Here is a 14,018-nt window from a genome sequence, read left to right as displayed (position 1 = left end):
CAGATGTCAGAAAAAAATTAATAATTGTCTTGCCTGTAGAAATCAAATACCTCACAGAGATTTTCATTCTTACTGCATCACCTGTTTAGGCCCAGACCACGACGTCCCTCGCTGTCGGTTTTGTGCCTTGTTCAACGCCCAAACTATTTGTCATCTGGCAATTTTTGTAGCTAAATTCTTTCGCTTTCGATCTCCATACTCCGAAATGGCATAGATAAGCCATCTGACTACCGATCTTCTGAAAAAACATAAGGATAAAGACAGAGATAGACCGCATAGGTCCAAAACTGCCAATGACGCTATCGTTAAGCTATTCGGCAGTCCGCCGGTAGTCAGTGAGGCGCTTTCTCAGCCCCCGATACCCACGTCTACAGATTTGCAGGCCTCTACTGAGACCCATTTGGAGTCCGGAATGCCACAAGATGCTTCTTCGACTATGGAACCTGCGGATGTCTCTAACTTGGATTGGTTTGGAGCCGCTGTGCAGGCACCAGCTTCTGAGGATGTGTTCCGGCCTTCGGATTTTCTTATTAAACTGACTTTGTTTCAAACCAAAAATACCGAATTTCTGAGGCCTAAAGTTCGCACCACATCTAGGAAACCGACAAAAACGCATTCTCAGGCCCACATACCACAAAAACAAATGCTTAGAATGGCTGAAGACCTCATTACTTTAATTAGGGGAAGTCAGCCTTCCCTCTCAGAAAGGACAAGAACTGATTTTCCTTCTGATTCTTCTGATCAGGAATCTGATATCTCTGACCCTTCTGATTACCAGGACATACCATTATCTACCTATGAGGATTCTGATGCAGAGGATTCCATTCCCTGTACTTCGCCTCCAGAAGATTTTTCTTTTGGTGAAACCCTACATACCCTTAGAAAGCATTTCCGCTGGGAGAGCCAGGACTACTCTCAGTCCAAAAAGAGACTCTGGGAATTTTTAAAACTTGCCTCAGCACAGGCCTCTAGCTATCCCGCCTGTTTTGGAAATTGTAGATTATGTTTTCTTGGAATCCAGCCTTAGCCCTGATACTTTGCCTCCAGCTCCCAGGAAACCTGGCAGATACTATAGAGTACCTGACTCCCACAAATTCCTTTTTAAGAATCCTACAGCGGATCCAGAGACCATTTCCCAGGGGCCTAAAGGCATTAAGGCTATAATTGCCAAAAATCCTACCCCTTCGGACAGGGATTCTAGGGCTTTAGACAGATGGGGTAAGACGGTATACACCTCTGCTACTCTTGCCATTAGGGCTTTAAATTGCCAGTTTCATATGTTAAAGTATCAGCAGCATTTTATGGAGCTAATTAAACAGAAAATGATGTTGATTCCTGATTGTGCAGAACACAAAGATTTACAAGAGTTAATGCATTCTGCTAACCAAGTTGGTAAACATACTTTGCAGTGTAGGTTTGATGCTTTAGAAGCATCTTGCTGGGCTGCTGTCACTGGGTCTGTTCTTAGAAGGCATGCTTGGCTTAAGGGACAAAACTTGCTAGATCATGTCAAAGCTAAATTACTAGATGCACCTTTAAATCAAGAGAGTCTATTTGGCAATAAAGCAGAAGTCCTCAAAAGAATGGAGGAGAAAGCTAAATCTATGCAAACTGTTAAAGATTTCTTACAAGTAAAGCCACCTAGATTCAGTAGGCATTGTCCTTCAAAAAAACTGGTCCCTTCCAGGCCTTCTCAGTTCAAGCCCAGGGGCAGCAGACCACCAAGACTCCTGTCTCAGGTTATGCACAGGTCTAAGCAATGGAGTGCTCCCAAGTCAAAAACAGGGAGTAGTAAGCTGCCATCCTATGGTAAAATTGCACAATGACTTATTCTGATCTCTTCCAAGCCTTGCCCACATACTTGCACCTTTAGGAGGGAAACTTGCCCTGCATGCCAAAAACTGGGAATGCCTTACCCAAGACAGATGGGTCTTAACCATTGTTTCCCAGGGATACAGATTCCACTTCCACTCACCCTCAACCATAAGCGGATGGCCAGACCTCCCCCCAAACCAGTGGGCAGAGGCCCAAAACAAGTACCTTCTGTTCTCACTATCAAGGCTATTCAACCTGTCCCAGCAGAACAAAGGGGACAAGGCTTTTATTCCAGACTGTTTCTGGTTCCCAGAAACGAAAACTCTTGGCATCCTATCCTGGAGCTGTCTATTCTCAACACCTTTCTGGTGGTTCCAAAATTCAAAATGCTATCACTCCAACAGCTGCTTCCTATGCTAGCCACGGACTCCTGGCTAGTAACCCTAGACTTAAAAGAAGCTCATCTGCACATCCCCATATGGGAATCTTGCAGGAAATACCTGCACTTCAGAGCAGGCTCTATGCACTTCCTTTGGCTTATCTACTGTGCCTATGGTATTCACAAAGTGCCTAGCTCCAGCCGTTGCATATTGCAGGCAGAGAGAAATTAAAATTTACCCATACTTGGACGATTGCCTGATTCAGGCAGACAGTCAGGACTTGCTACTACAACACCTGGCATTTGTAAAGAGACTTCTAACTTCACTGGGGTACACTATCAATTAAAAGAAATCACAGCTGGTACCCAGCCAACAGATTGTATTCCTGGGAGCAAGCTTGAACACAACTTCCCAGATGGCATTCCTCACTCCAGAGAAACAGATTTATCTGACAAACTGCTTCAATCTACTGGCCGTCAATACCTGGCTGTCTGCAAAAAAAATACTGTAGGCCCTAGGGTTCATGGCCTCTTGCATTCTACTAATTCCATTTGCAAGGCTGCATATTAGGAAATGTCAATTGTACCTAAAAAGTCTCTGGTGTCAGCATTCTCAGGACCTGGAAACAATGATTCCTATCATTCCTTGCCTAAGGACAGAGTTCCTTTGGTGGGCAGAAGCCTGCTACCCCAACAAGGGACTCCCTTTCACTCTACCTCCTGCCGCCCATACCCTAACAACAGATGCATCATACTATGCATGGGGGGCGCACATGGCAGGGCAGTGCATTCAGGGCAAATGGAACCCAAAGCAAATGCACCTGCATATCAATGAAAAAGAAATGTTAGCTGTACAGAATGATCTGACAGCCTTCAAAGGCCTTATTCTTCCAGGACAACTATTGGTAAAGACGGACAACACCACAGTTATGTGGTACATAAACAAGCAGGGGGAACCCATTCCTACCCACTCTGCAGATTAGCCATGGCTCTGTGGAACACAGCCTTGAGCAGCCAAGTGCACCTGCAAGCTCATTTCCTGTCAGGCAAACTAAATTCACTGGCAGATGACTTAAGCAGAAATCTCATGGACCCACAGGAGTGGAAACTGGAACCCAAAATATTTAAGCTTTTGAGGAACAGGTGGGGGCCACCAGAGGTGGACCTTTTTGCTTCCCACCAGAACTGTCAGTTATGCAAATATTGCACCAGAACGCCCCACAGCCAAGCTTGGGAAGTGGATGCCCTGTCCTTCACCTGGGAAAGTCTCTGTCTATGCCTTTCCCCCTCTGCCCCTACTCTCAAAGGTTCTACTAAAGATCAAACAAGACATGCCAAGGACAATCCTGATTGCACCAGACTGGCCACGCCAGCACTGGTACCCTCTTTTGCGCAGTCTGACAGTGCTGCCACCATGGCACCTGCCTCAGACTCCTTCCCTACTGTCTCAGCAGGCGGGCCAGATTCTGCACCCTCAGCTACAGATCCTGAACCTAGCAGCCTGGCTGATCCCCTGAATTCTTCACCAGCATCTGTCAGTAAGCAGGTGCTGGAGGTCATTCTTGAGGCAAGGAGGCCTAGTACTAGAAAGTCCTATTCAGAAAAGTGGAAGAGATACTGCTCCTGTAGCCAGTCTCATGGAATGGACACAACTGTGCCCAACTTACCTCATATACTAAATTACTTAACAGAAATGCTCCACAAAGGCCTATCCTTCTCTTCAATTAAGATTCATGCCTCTGCCATCTCAGCTCAGTATATTACTAAGCCACCCCTTTTCTCTCATCCTCTGGTCAAACAGTTCCTGAGAGGAGCCAAAAATTTAAGACCCCACAGGAGCGCTCCCACTCCTGCCTGGGACCTTAACTTTGTATTAGAAAAGCTCACCCTTTCACCCTTTGAACCTGCTGCCTCAGCAGAGTTAAAATTCCTTTCATGGAAGACAGTTTTACTTCTAGCCATCACTTCAGCAAGAAGAGTGTCTGAATTGCAGGCCCTTATGGCCGTGGAACCCTTCATTATCTTCCATGCGGACAGGGATTCCCTGAGGACTAACCCATCATTTATGTCCAAGGTGGTATCCTGTGTGGCTGTGAACCAATCCATTCATTTGCCAACTTTTTTCCCTAATCCTCAGAATAAAGGGGAAAGGATCCTGCACTCCCTGGACATGCACAGGCAGCTCAGGTTCTATCTGGACAGGACTAAGCCTTTCAGGAAATCTGACCAGCTGCTAGTCAGCTTTGCTGCAGGGGCAGAGGGCAAGGCCATCTCAAAGCAAACCATTTCCAAATGAATAGCACACTGCATCCATTTCTGCTACAAACACCATGAGAAACCTACCCCACAGGGGATCAGAACACATTCCACTAGGGCTACATCAACCTGTACAGCATTTCTCAGGGGAGTCCCCACCAGGGACATCCTGAAAGTTGCAACCTGGAGCTCGGTACACACTTTCACCAAGCATTACCACTTACCTATCTTTTCTAAATCCAGAGCTGGATTTGCCACAGCAGTCTTACAGGGCCTGATTGCCAGCCCTGATGCTTCTTAACTGCCTCTACCCTTCCTTAGCTTTGGGAATCAATCCAAACGTGATGACTGCAACAGTGAAACATGAAGAACATAGTACTATTGTGTACACGTACCATAAATGTAGATGTTCGAGTGTATTCACTGTTGCAGTCCTGGTTACCCTCCCTCCAGCCCCCTGACTTCTCTTTACTTCTACCTATCCTTTTTGTTTGGCATATTTTATATCATCTATATTTGCTTTTTGCTGGGGGTGTTCCATACCATGTAATTGCTTCCTATTTTGAAGGCACCTGACATCTGGGGCAAGATGTAATGGCATCGGCTGCATGTTTTATACCCCTAACGACCTGACATCATGGAAGAAGTGACCGCATTCGACGCAGAAATCCTAAGACTCTGGTATTCAGGCCGACTGAGGGCTACCTGCAGGCAGATAACCCAAATGTGATGACTGCAACAGTAAATGCACTTGAAGATCTACATTTATGGTAAGTGTACACAACTGTACTTTCTGGCTGAATGTTTGCATCTGAAAGACTTAACCATGTATCAAGGTTGTTACACTGGAGATTGAGTAAGCATCACAGTATGCAAATAGCTGAGAGACATTGGAAACATGCACCACAAGGTACAAAATTATTGGAAATCATCTCATAAGTGCACCTAAGATGGTATAAGCGAACAGAACAGATATTGTAATTCAAGGAAAAAGACAAAATCAGCATTGATTATTAAAAGTGCTACACCCAGCAACTACAGCATTTTACAAACTGGAAGGTGTGAATTTTTAAAATATCAAAAAGAAAAATCCATGGTATCCCTGGAAGTCTCAGAAAACCCAGTATGCAACCTATACTGGGTCAAAAACAAACCAAGCAGAAACTTCACAGTGTGGAGGGTGTGAAGGTCACTCTTTGAAATATGTTATGTACCTAGTTCACTAATAAAAATCAAACTGTAAAATGCATACTACAAAGTAATAAAATATTAGGTAGTCCACAGATGAGTTAAAAATGGAATATCCTTTATTGAAACAAACAAGCGATTCTAGTTGAGTATGATGAAAAGCATTAAAGAAATTCATTATTTATATATATAATCAGGTTATTTGGAGCAAGGGAGTGGTTATAGAGGGTGGTTCTGTTAAGATCAATAAAAGCATTAAACTCATTCCTTTAAGTCCACCCTCACACCATACCATTTGTTAGTGAGTGGTTTCTTAAAGTTTGGATTAGTATGTGGGCCTTAATAAGTTGTTCTTGTATTCTATATTTTAATTTGTCTCTAGCTTTTTAGTTTCAGTTCTAAGGTAGTACAGTCTCAGTGTACACTGTGGTGTTAAGGGGGTAAGTTGTTCTTATGTTATATATTTTAATTTGTCTCTAGCTTTTTAGTTTCAGTTCTAATGTAGCACAGTCTGTGTACACCGAGGTGTTAAGGGTGAAGGGGGACTTGGTAAAATGAATGAGTTTAATGCTTTTATTGATCTTAACAGAACCACCCTCTGTAACCATTCCCTTGCTCCAAATAACCTGATTATATATAAATAATGAATTTCTTTAATGCTTTTTATTGTACTAAGCTAGGATCGCTTGTTTGTGTGTTTCAGTAAAGGATATTCCATGTTTAACTCAACTGTGGCCTACCTACTATTTTATTATTTTGTAGTATGTATTTTACTGTTTGATTTTTATTAGTGATCTAGGTCCAAAACATATTTCAAGGAGTGAACTTCACACACACCACACTGTGAAGTTTCTGCTTGGTTTAATTCTTAAAATATCAAGACATGCATTTCCAGTTGTAGTAGAAGTAACTGTACTAATAAAAAAATCTTCAGACATAATTACAGATGCTGCCAATGCAAGTAACCCCTTATGAACTACAGAAAGAGGTAATTGTTGGTACATTGCAGGTGCTGAGAAGATAGTCTTGGCAAACATCAAAGATTGGAGTAAAACTGATTTTTATTAAGTTTGTCCTAACTTAAGAATGGAGTCCATTTCTGTCAAGTTATATAAAAATCTTAAACATTTGGGGAAGTTGAACAAAGGGTGAAATCCTGTAAATATTCCCCAAGTGACGAATCTTATTCACAGAAGGGGTAGTGCAGGAAAATGTCAATTAATCCACAGTGGGTAGATTACTGTTTTGCCTTGCCCTCAGTACATTAAGCTGTTTACTTAACAGTCTATGACTCCAAAAGAGAAAATCCTCTCAAAAGGCATTTTATTTTTTGTGGACGATCTAAAACTGTATAGTTCATCTGAAAGTGCAGTTACAAGTCAAACATTTTCAAATGATACAAGGATGTCATTTGGTTTCAACAATTGTGCAAAAGCAGGATTTGTAGCAGGAAAATTGAAACATGAAGAAAAAACACTGGGAGGAAGTGATATAAAAGAATTGGAACAACAGAGACGTGATGAAGGGGCAGCAGTACAGTATGAATAAGTGAGAACAAAGCTTAGTATGGAATATTTTAGAAGATTAAAAATAATAGTGAAAACTGCTTTGACATCTAGGCATAAGGTTCACACTATAAAACAGCTTTGGCATGAATGACTGGCCTCTAAACAAGAACTGGATAAGCTTGGTAGGAAAACAGAATATCTGCTTCTTGCCCATCAAATGATAGACAAGACCCAATGTTTTTCACGATTATACATTCCCTGTCTGAAGGAGACATGGGCCATCTTGAAACTGACTACATGTATAGGTTGGCGATTGTGGGATTGCATACATACTTGCTGACATCATAAGACTGAGATATAATGAAAGTTTCACCCACAAAACATCTTTCCTCAAGTTAGCAGAAGCTGTTAAAAGGAACAGGCCTGGAAAATGAACCAGAAGCAGACAAAAAAGTGCAAAAGGAGAACAGAGAATGTGATCAGAAAAAGAAAAGAAAATTGGAAAGCCTACACTTGAAGTGGAAAGTACAGTGAACTGTTAGAACAACCACTTGTTGATCAAGAATTGGTATACAAGTGGCATAGGCAAGATGACTTTGATCCAGAAGATGAAAGGTTAATATTGTCTGCTCAAGATACTTGAGTACTTAGATGATAATTCACAAACTCCACAGAAAAGCTAGGGGAATATAGACTAATGTAGGTTCTGCAGTACAAAATTAGAACAGTTGCACATCTTATTGCAAGCGGGCTGAAGGTCTGTTTGCTGAAAAAACAATGATGGGTTGGTAAGGTTGTTACACTGGAGAGTGTGTAAACATCACAATGCACAGGCAGCTAAGAGGTATTTTAAACGTGAACCACAAAGGAGTCCTGAAAATGAAGTAATGATTGCATGGAATAATTCAATACCAGAATCTAAGGTAGACATATGGAAACTGGATATTGTAGCTTAAGAGAAAGACAAAAGCAGCATTGATTATCGAAATTGCTTCACCCACTGATCATAGTATCTTACAAAATGAAAGACGTAAAGATATAAGATATTAAGGCATGCAAGCAGAAACTAGAACAATTTGGAATAAGGAGCAGTTTCTGTGGTAGCAGGAGTAACTGAGCTAATGAATTTCAAGCATGTTTAAAGATGCTGTCATTACAAGTAACCCACACAAAATTCTAACTGAAGAAAAAGGTACGATTCCCATTAATTCTGGATTAAGGATGAAGAGAGGAGCACTCTTGGTAAAACATCAAAGATTAAAGCAAAATAGCAGAGGCAGGAAGAGGAGACAACACATGGAGGTTTCACAAACAGCAACACTGAAGCAGATGTGGCAACACACAAGGGTTCTTAGTTTTTAACATTTCCCATAAATGTTTGACTGACCCTCAAGTTTTCCTTCTTCAGCAAGGTTTGTCGTTTATACCTTCACAGTGTTCTGACATCACTCACTTGATTATAGACTTAAGAATGTTTTCCAGAAATGTTATGTTAGACACATTTTCCTGCTGATTTGAATGTTCCAAGTTTAAAAGACCTAGTGCCTTTCACTAGATTTTAAACCCTGTTTAGGAAGCATTTTGTAATAAATGTGAGTCAGATTTATTTGATTTATATTCTCAATGGAATGGTTATAAAACTGAATTTCATAATCCTACTAGGACTGAGAAGGAAGCTTTAATGGAGTTATGTAATGACAGAGATCTGGTTATTAAATCTGCTGACAAGGGAGGGCCAGTTGTAATGGACTGTTCATACTACAGGGATGCTGTTAATGAGATGTTGGCAGATAATGCTGTTAATTGAAGAACAACTGAGGATTGGGTCATGCCTTTAAAAGATTCTGTTTTTCTGTTTTTTCTGTTGTACATGACTGACTGTGCAGTCTTTTGATAACTCCTGAATTATCTTATTTAACAATTGAACATCTTGTTCCTATATTTCAGGACTTGCCCAAGTCCTCACAAACCCCCCTCTCAGGCCCATAGTATCTTGGAAATGATGGCTCACAGAACTGTTTTCACTGTATGTCTAGAAACAATTGAGATCAGTCTTGGATAATGTACAGACAGTTTTTAAGGATATAAAACAATTTTTAAAGGACTTGCATGGTTTTGTTAGTAACGAGTTTGTTTCAGGAGAATGTTATTGTTACTCTCAATGTTGAGTCACTTTTTACTGTGATTGCCAACCTACAGGGTATAGAGATGACCAAGGCTTTCCTCATTCAATGTAGTACTTATGATATTAATCAGTTTGATTTAATTTGTCTGTTTTCAGCAGTAGTTTTAAAAAACAATGTATTTCTGTTTGAGAATTCTTTTTACATCCAGAAGATTGGTGTAGCTATATGCACATCTAGTGCCAATCGCTATGCCAACATAGTCCTCACATTTTGGGGGCATGAATATTTATTGAAAGGAAAAGGTTATGAGGCAAACATTACCTTCTAAAGAAGGTTTGTTGATTACATATATTTATGGAATGGCATTTTAGAGTGGTTGGATCAATTTGTAGCATATATGCACATGACCACCGCTTTTTTAAAGTTTACATGTTGCCATTCATATGACTCTATATTGATTTCCTGGGCGTAAGCATCTCCAAGGATATGAATGGGTCATTCATTACAGAGTTATATAGGAAACCCTAGAGGAGGAATACGCTGTTGCTGTGGCACAGCATGCACCATCCCCATATTTATAGGAACATTCTCAAAGGACAGGCTATGTGGATCTCTAGATTAAGTAACTCTAAAGCTAGATTCCAGAGTGATTTGTTGAGGTTGAGTGATGAACTTGGGGATGGATTATAGACCTAGACAGGTGAAAAGTTTGTAAAATGATGCAATAGAGCTTGTGGCCATTAGAGTGAGACCCTGTTTTTCAGATGTTACAGAGAACACAGATCCTGTACATGTGGATGAATTACATGTATTGGGGGTGTTGCAGCACAGAAATATCCCTATTAAACTTTTCTATGCCAGCGATATAGGAGCGGTGTACGTAAAGTCATTGAGTCTAACTGGTCTATTTTGCAGACTGATGATTGTATTAAGGATTTGGTAGGGATTAGGCCATCTTTTAGGTACAAGAAAAAGAAGTCTTTGAAATGACAGTTGTTATAGGACTGATCAGACATCTCCGAAACACATTGCTGGGATTTTTGGTACACGAAAATGTAAGAAATTTAATTTTTGTACATACATTAATACCTCCAACATGTTCGTTCAATCCAATACAGGTATTATCTTCAGGTTCAACATTATAGCTGATTGCTGTGCTCCAGATGTGATTTATTTTACCACATGCAAGTCCTGCACTAGTTTTTATGTTGGCAAGACAAATCGCCTATTTTTTTTAATGGCTCAGGGAACATTTTGTTTAATGTAGGACATTCCTAGTATCCGTAATCCTTGTCTAAACATTTTATGTCTAATGACAGTTCACACATTTTTAGCTTAATGGTCATTGAAATAGACATGATGTACATTTAGGTGACTTTAGAAGTTGTACAGAAAAGAGAGAGTTAAACTGGATCATTAAACTTCAGGCAGATAAGTCACCTAGTTTGAATGGCAGGGTTTCTTTAAAACCTGTCCTGAAGTCTAGGAATTTGTTTCAGTTATGTAGTTAGGGTTCATTGCTTTTGAGTTTTGATTGGATGTTTTTGATGACGTGTTTTATCATTGGTTACAATGTATTCAAACTTTACTATTTAATGTGTGAGTTTTGTTTTACTGTTTATGGTCTGAAGAAGCATCTTTTTGGTGAGAAAGCACTTACCTGTCTTATTAAACTTATTTTACATAGTTTGTTGTTTCTGCCGTATTTCTATGCCATCCCTTTTTTACATTAAACTAAGACCGATTTCATGAACTTTAATTATGCCATGCCTTAGGAATGGGGTCCATTCCTGCCTCTGTATTAAAAAAAAAATAAACAGTTGGAGAAATTAACTTGGGAAGTTTGCACTATTACTTCCAATGGGCACAGACCCTAAGCCTTTTGACAGAATCAAATTATGTCCTTGTATTCCAAACAAATGTTCATATCTCTGGAACCATAGGGGTTATGAAAGACGCATAAATGGCAAACTCTTCAGCACAATTTGTAGTGGTAGTATTCTTTAGATTCTAGACCTTAAATTGAATTTCATAAGTCACAGTAAACACAGTAACTATTACATTTACAGTATTTTGTAAACAACTTATAATACCTCAGCAACCACTCAAGTTGCACACATACTGTCAGCAACATTTTATTCATCTAGCTGAGAACTTTCTTCTGAGGCTAATGATTTCTGTCTGTTACTTGGTTGTTGAGATATTTAGAAATATGTAAAAATTATATCTATATACATTAATATCATAAAAACAACAGTTAATCCCCCAGATTCTCAAAAGCTTGCACGGCATGTAAGATCGGTGCAGGAGCTGAAGCAGGCAATATGTCTGCCATGCGAACCAGCAACAGCCTACAGGGGCATGCATGAGAGCTCTTGCACTAATCCTGCACGGACGAAGCTCTTGTATGCAAATCACCCCATTTGCAGGAGAAATCCAGGAAGCTTATGACTGTCCGTGCAGGACTAGTGCAATCAGCAGAAATGAGTCAATTTCTGCAAAATCCAAAGCGGAGCTATGACAGCCCTAAATAAAGGTTGCATATCATATAGTAAGCATGCCAATGGCCAAGTATAAGGCCATGGGCATTGCAAACAGTACAACAATTAAAAAAATCAACTTTCAATTCATATTAACCGATCTTTGCTGTTTAAGTGTAGGGCAGCGGCATGCAAACGGGATCGGGGGGTAACAAAATGAACCTAAATTAAGCATTCTAACTAAAATCAGTATTTTATCATGCAAGTCAATGGCAGGCAGAAGACAACCTGGCCAGTGAGTAGTGGTTGCTAAGGGGAGAGGCTCAGTGTGAGACATGTAACTATGCATTAGCAGGCAGTCCTATGCAAATGAGGGGAAGGATAGTGAATCCCAGTGTACCCCAGGATGTGAGTTAGGTCCCAACAGTGTATGAGTAGAAATAGCTTGGTGTAAGCCTAGGAGGTAGGCAACATCATGGTGGGGGGGGCAGGCAGACTGTAAGCGGATTGGAGCCCTGTGGCTCGGGGTTGCTCCTAGCTCAGCACAGCTAAGCTAGGGGGTGTGTCTAAACCTGCCTAGCAGTCTTTGCAAAGCCTAAGTGGGTGTGTGCACCACACATCGGGTTGTACAGTTAGAAAAAAAGAGGTTAAACCAGGAAATAGCAGCAATGTGCACAATTGAGCACTCTGTATGCATGGCGCGCCCCCGGGCTGAAACGGGAAGGCAATGGGAAGGGAAAACAGCAGTAGGAAGGTAATCAAGGAGTACTAGCTTAGCTGGCAGATGAAATGTATCAGAACCAGCCAATTACACAGGCAGCAGACCAGCCCAGCCCAGAATGCTACTATAAACTATGCAAACACCTACTCTCTGGTTTTTCCCACACTCTACACCACCGGTGTAAACAAGCGTGGAACTTTTAACACTCACAACTGCAAAATGTTAAGGGCTGCAATAGCTACCATACAACAACTTGTGGAAGAGGCTGAGAGTGGTGAGGATGTGAATGCTGCCGAGCAACCCACACTGAGCAGACGGAGAAGAGTGTACAGACCCAGGGTAACCTACCAAGGGCTACATGAGCTGGAGATAGTGGAGCGCTATATGGTGGACAGGGACCTCCTACATCAAATTGTTGAGCTGTGCTGGCTACGCCTCACACACAACTAGCAGAGGGGGACCCATCCCAGTGGATACCAAGGTATGTGTAGGCCTAAGAATGCTAGCTACAGGTACCTTCCAAAGGCCAACTGGGGATATGATGGCGATCTCACAGGCCTCAGCATCTGGGGTACTCCACCAGTTCCTGGATGCCATGTCAGCACATGTCGCTGAGCATGTATATTTCCCCAACAACCGTAAGGCGTTGGCCAGCAATATGCAACTGTTCCACCAAATAGCAGAATACCCTGAGATAGTGGGTGCTATAGACTGCATGCACATATGCATCAAAGCACCACCTGGTGAGAGGGGTAGGGTCTACATCAACTGCAAAGGCTTCACCTCCATCAACTGCCAGGTCGAGTGTGATGCCCAGGGCACAATAATGAATGTGTGTGCTGGCTCCTCTGGAAGCTATCATGATTCCCACATCTGGCATCTGATGCAGCTGTACTAGAGATTTGCCAGTGGGGACATCCTACATGGTCACTTAGTGGGGGGATGCTGGATACGCACTGGAGCCGTGGCTGATGGCACCTATCAGAAATGCACACACACCCGAACAAGAACTCCATAATGAGGCACACGCACAAACAAGAATCATAATAGAGCATGTATTTGGGATGCTCAAGTCACAGTTCCGGTGCCTGAACACATCTGGTGGAGCCTTGCAGTACTCACCAGCTACATGTACCCAAATTGTCCTTGTGTGTGCCATGCTACACAATGTGATCCTGCGGAAACAGCTGCAGCACGAAAAGCACGGGGAAGGGCCACACAGCCCACCACCATTGCCAAGGCCTACATGGGCACAGAGTGACTCGGAGGAGGAGCAACCTGAGCCTGCCCCAGTAGGCAGAAGGAGGTGTGCCCAGTATGCCCTGGCAAAGAGGCAATGCATAGCACATACACTGACACGGGAGGGACCCAGGGAGTAACACCTCTCTTTGACTCTCACATACAGTAAAAGGGATGCCAAACATTACACTACCTGTGCCTAACCATGTGTAGGGAGTGTACTATGTGCATCCGACATAGGCAGCCCTGCAGCACCACCCTCAATACTGGGACACCCACAAGGTAAGTGACTCGCACATGCCAGTT

At 41.9% G+C, this 14,018-nt stretch overlaps 1 protein-coding gene across 1 annotated transcript in view; it reads left to right on the top strand.

The window, feature by feature from the left end:
- Nucleotides 1-6,196, top strand: part of LOC122815315 (zinc finger protein OZF-like) — a 64,952-nt gene extending 58,756 nt beyond the window's left edge. Inside the window, exon 3 of the mRNA XM_044087704.1 lies at nucleotides 6,119-6,196. Within this exon, the coding sequence (XP_043943639.1) occupies nucleotides 6,119-6,196 (78 nt within the window). The remainder of the gene's footprint in view (nucleotides 1-6,118) is intronic.
- Nucleotides 6,197-14,018: the final 7,822 nt, after the last annotated feature.

Source organism: Protopterus annectens, chromosome 1.part1, assembly GCF_019279795.1.
Source record: "Protopterus annectens isolate FY-2018-M chromosome 1.part1, PAN1.0, whole genome shotgun sequence".
In the NCBI taxonomy this organism is placed as follows: domain Eukaryota; kingdom Metazoa; phylum Chordata; order Ceratodontiformes; family Protopteridae; genus Protopterus; species Protopterus annectens.
Note: the sequence above shows the minus strand (reverse complement) of the source record. Positions and strands in the feature narration are given on the sequence as shown.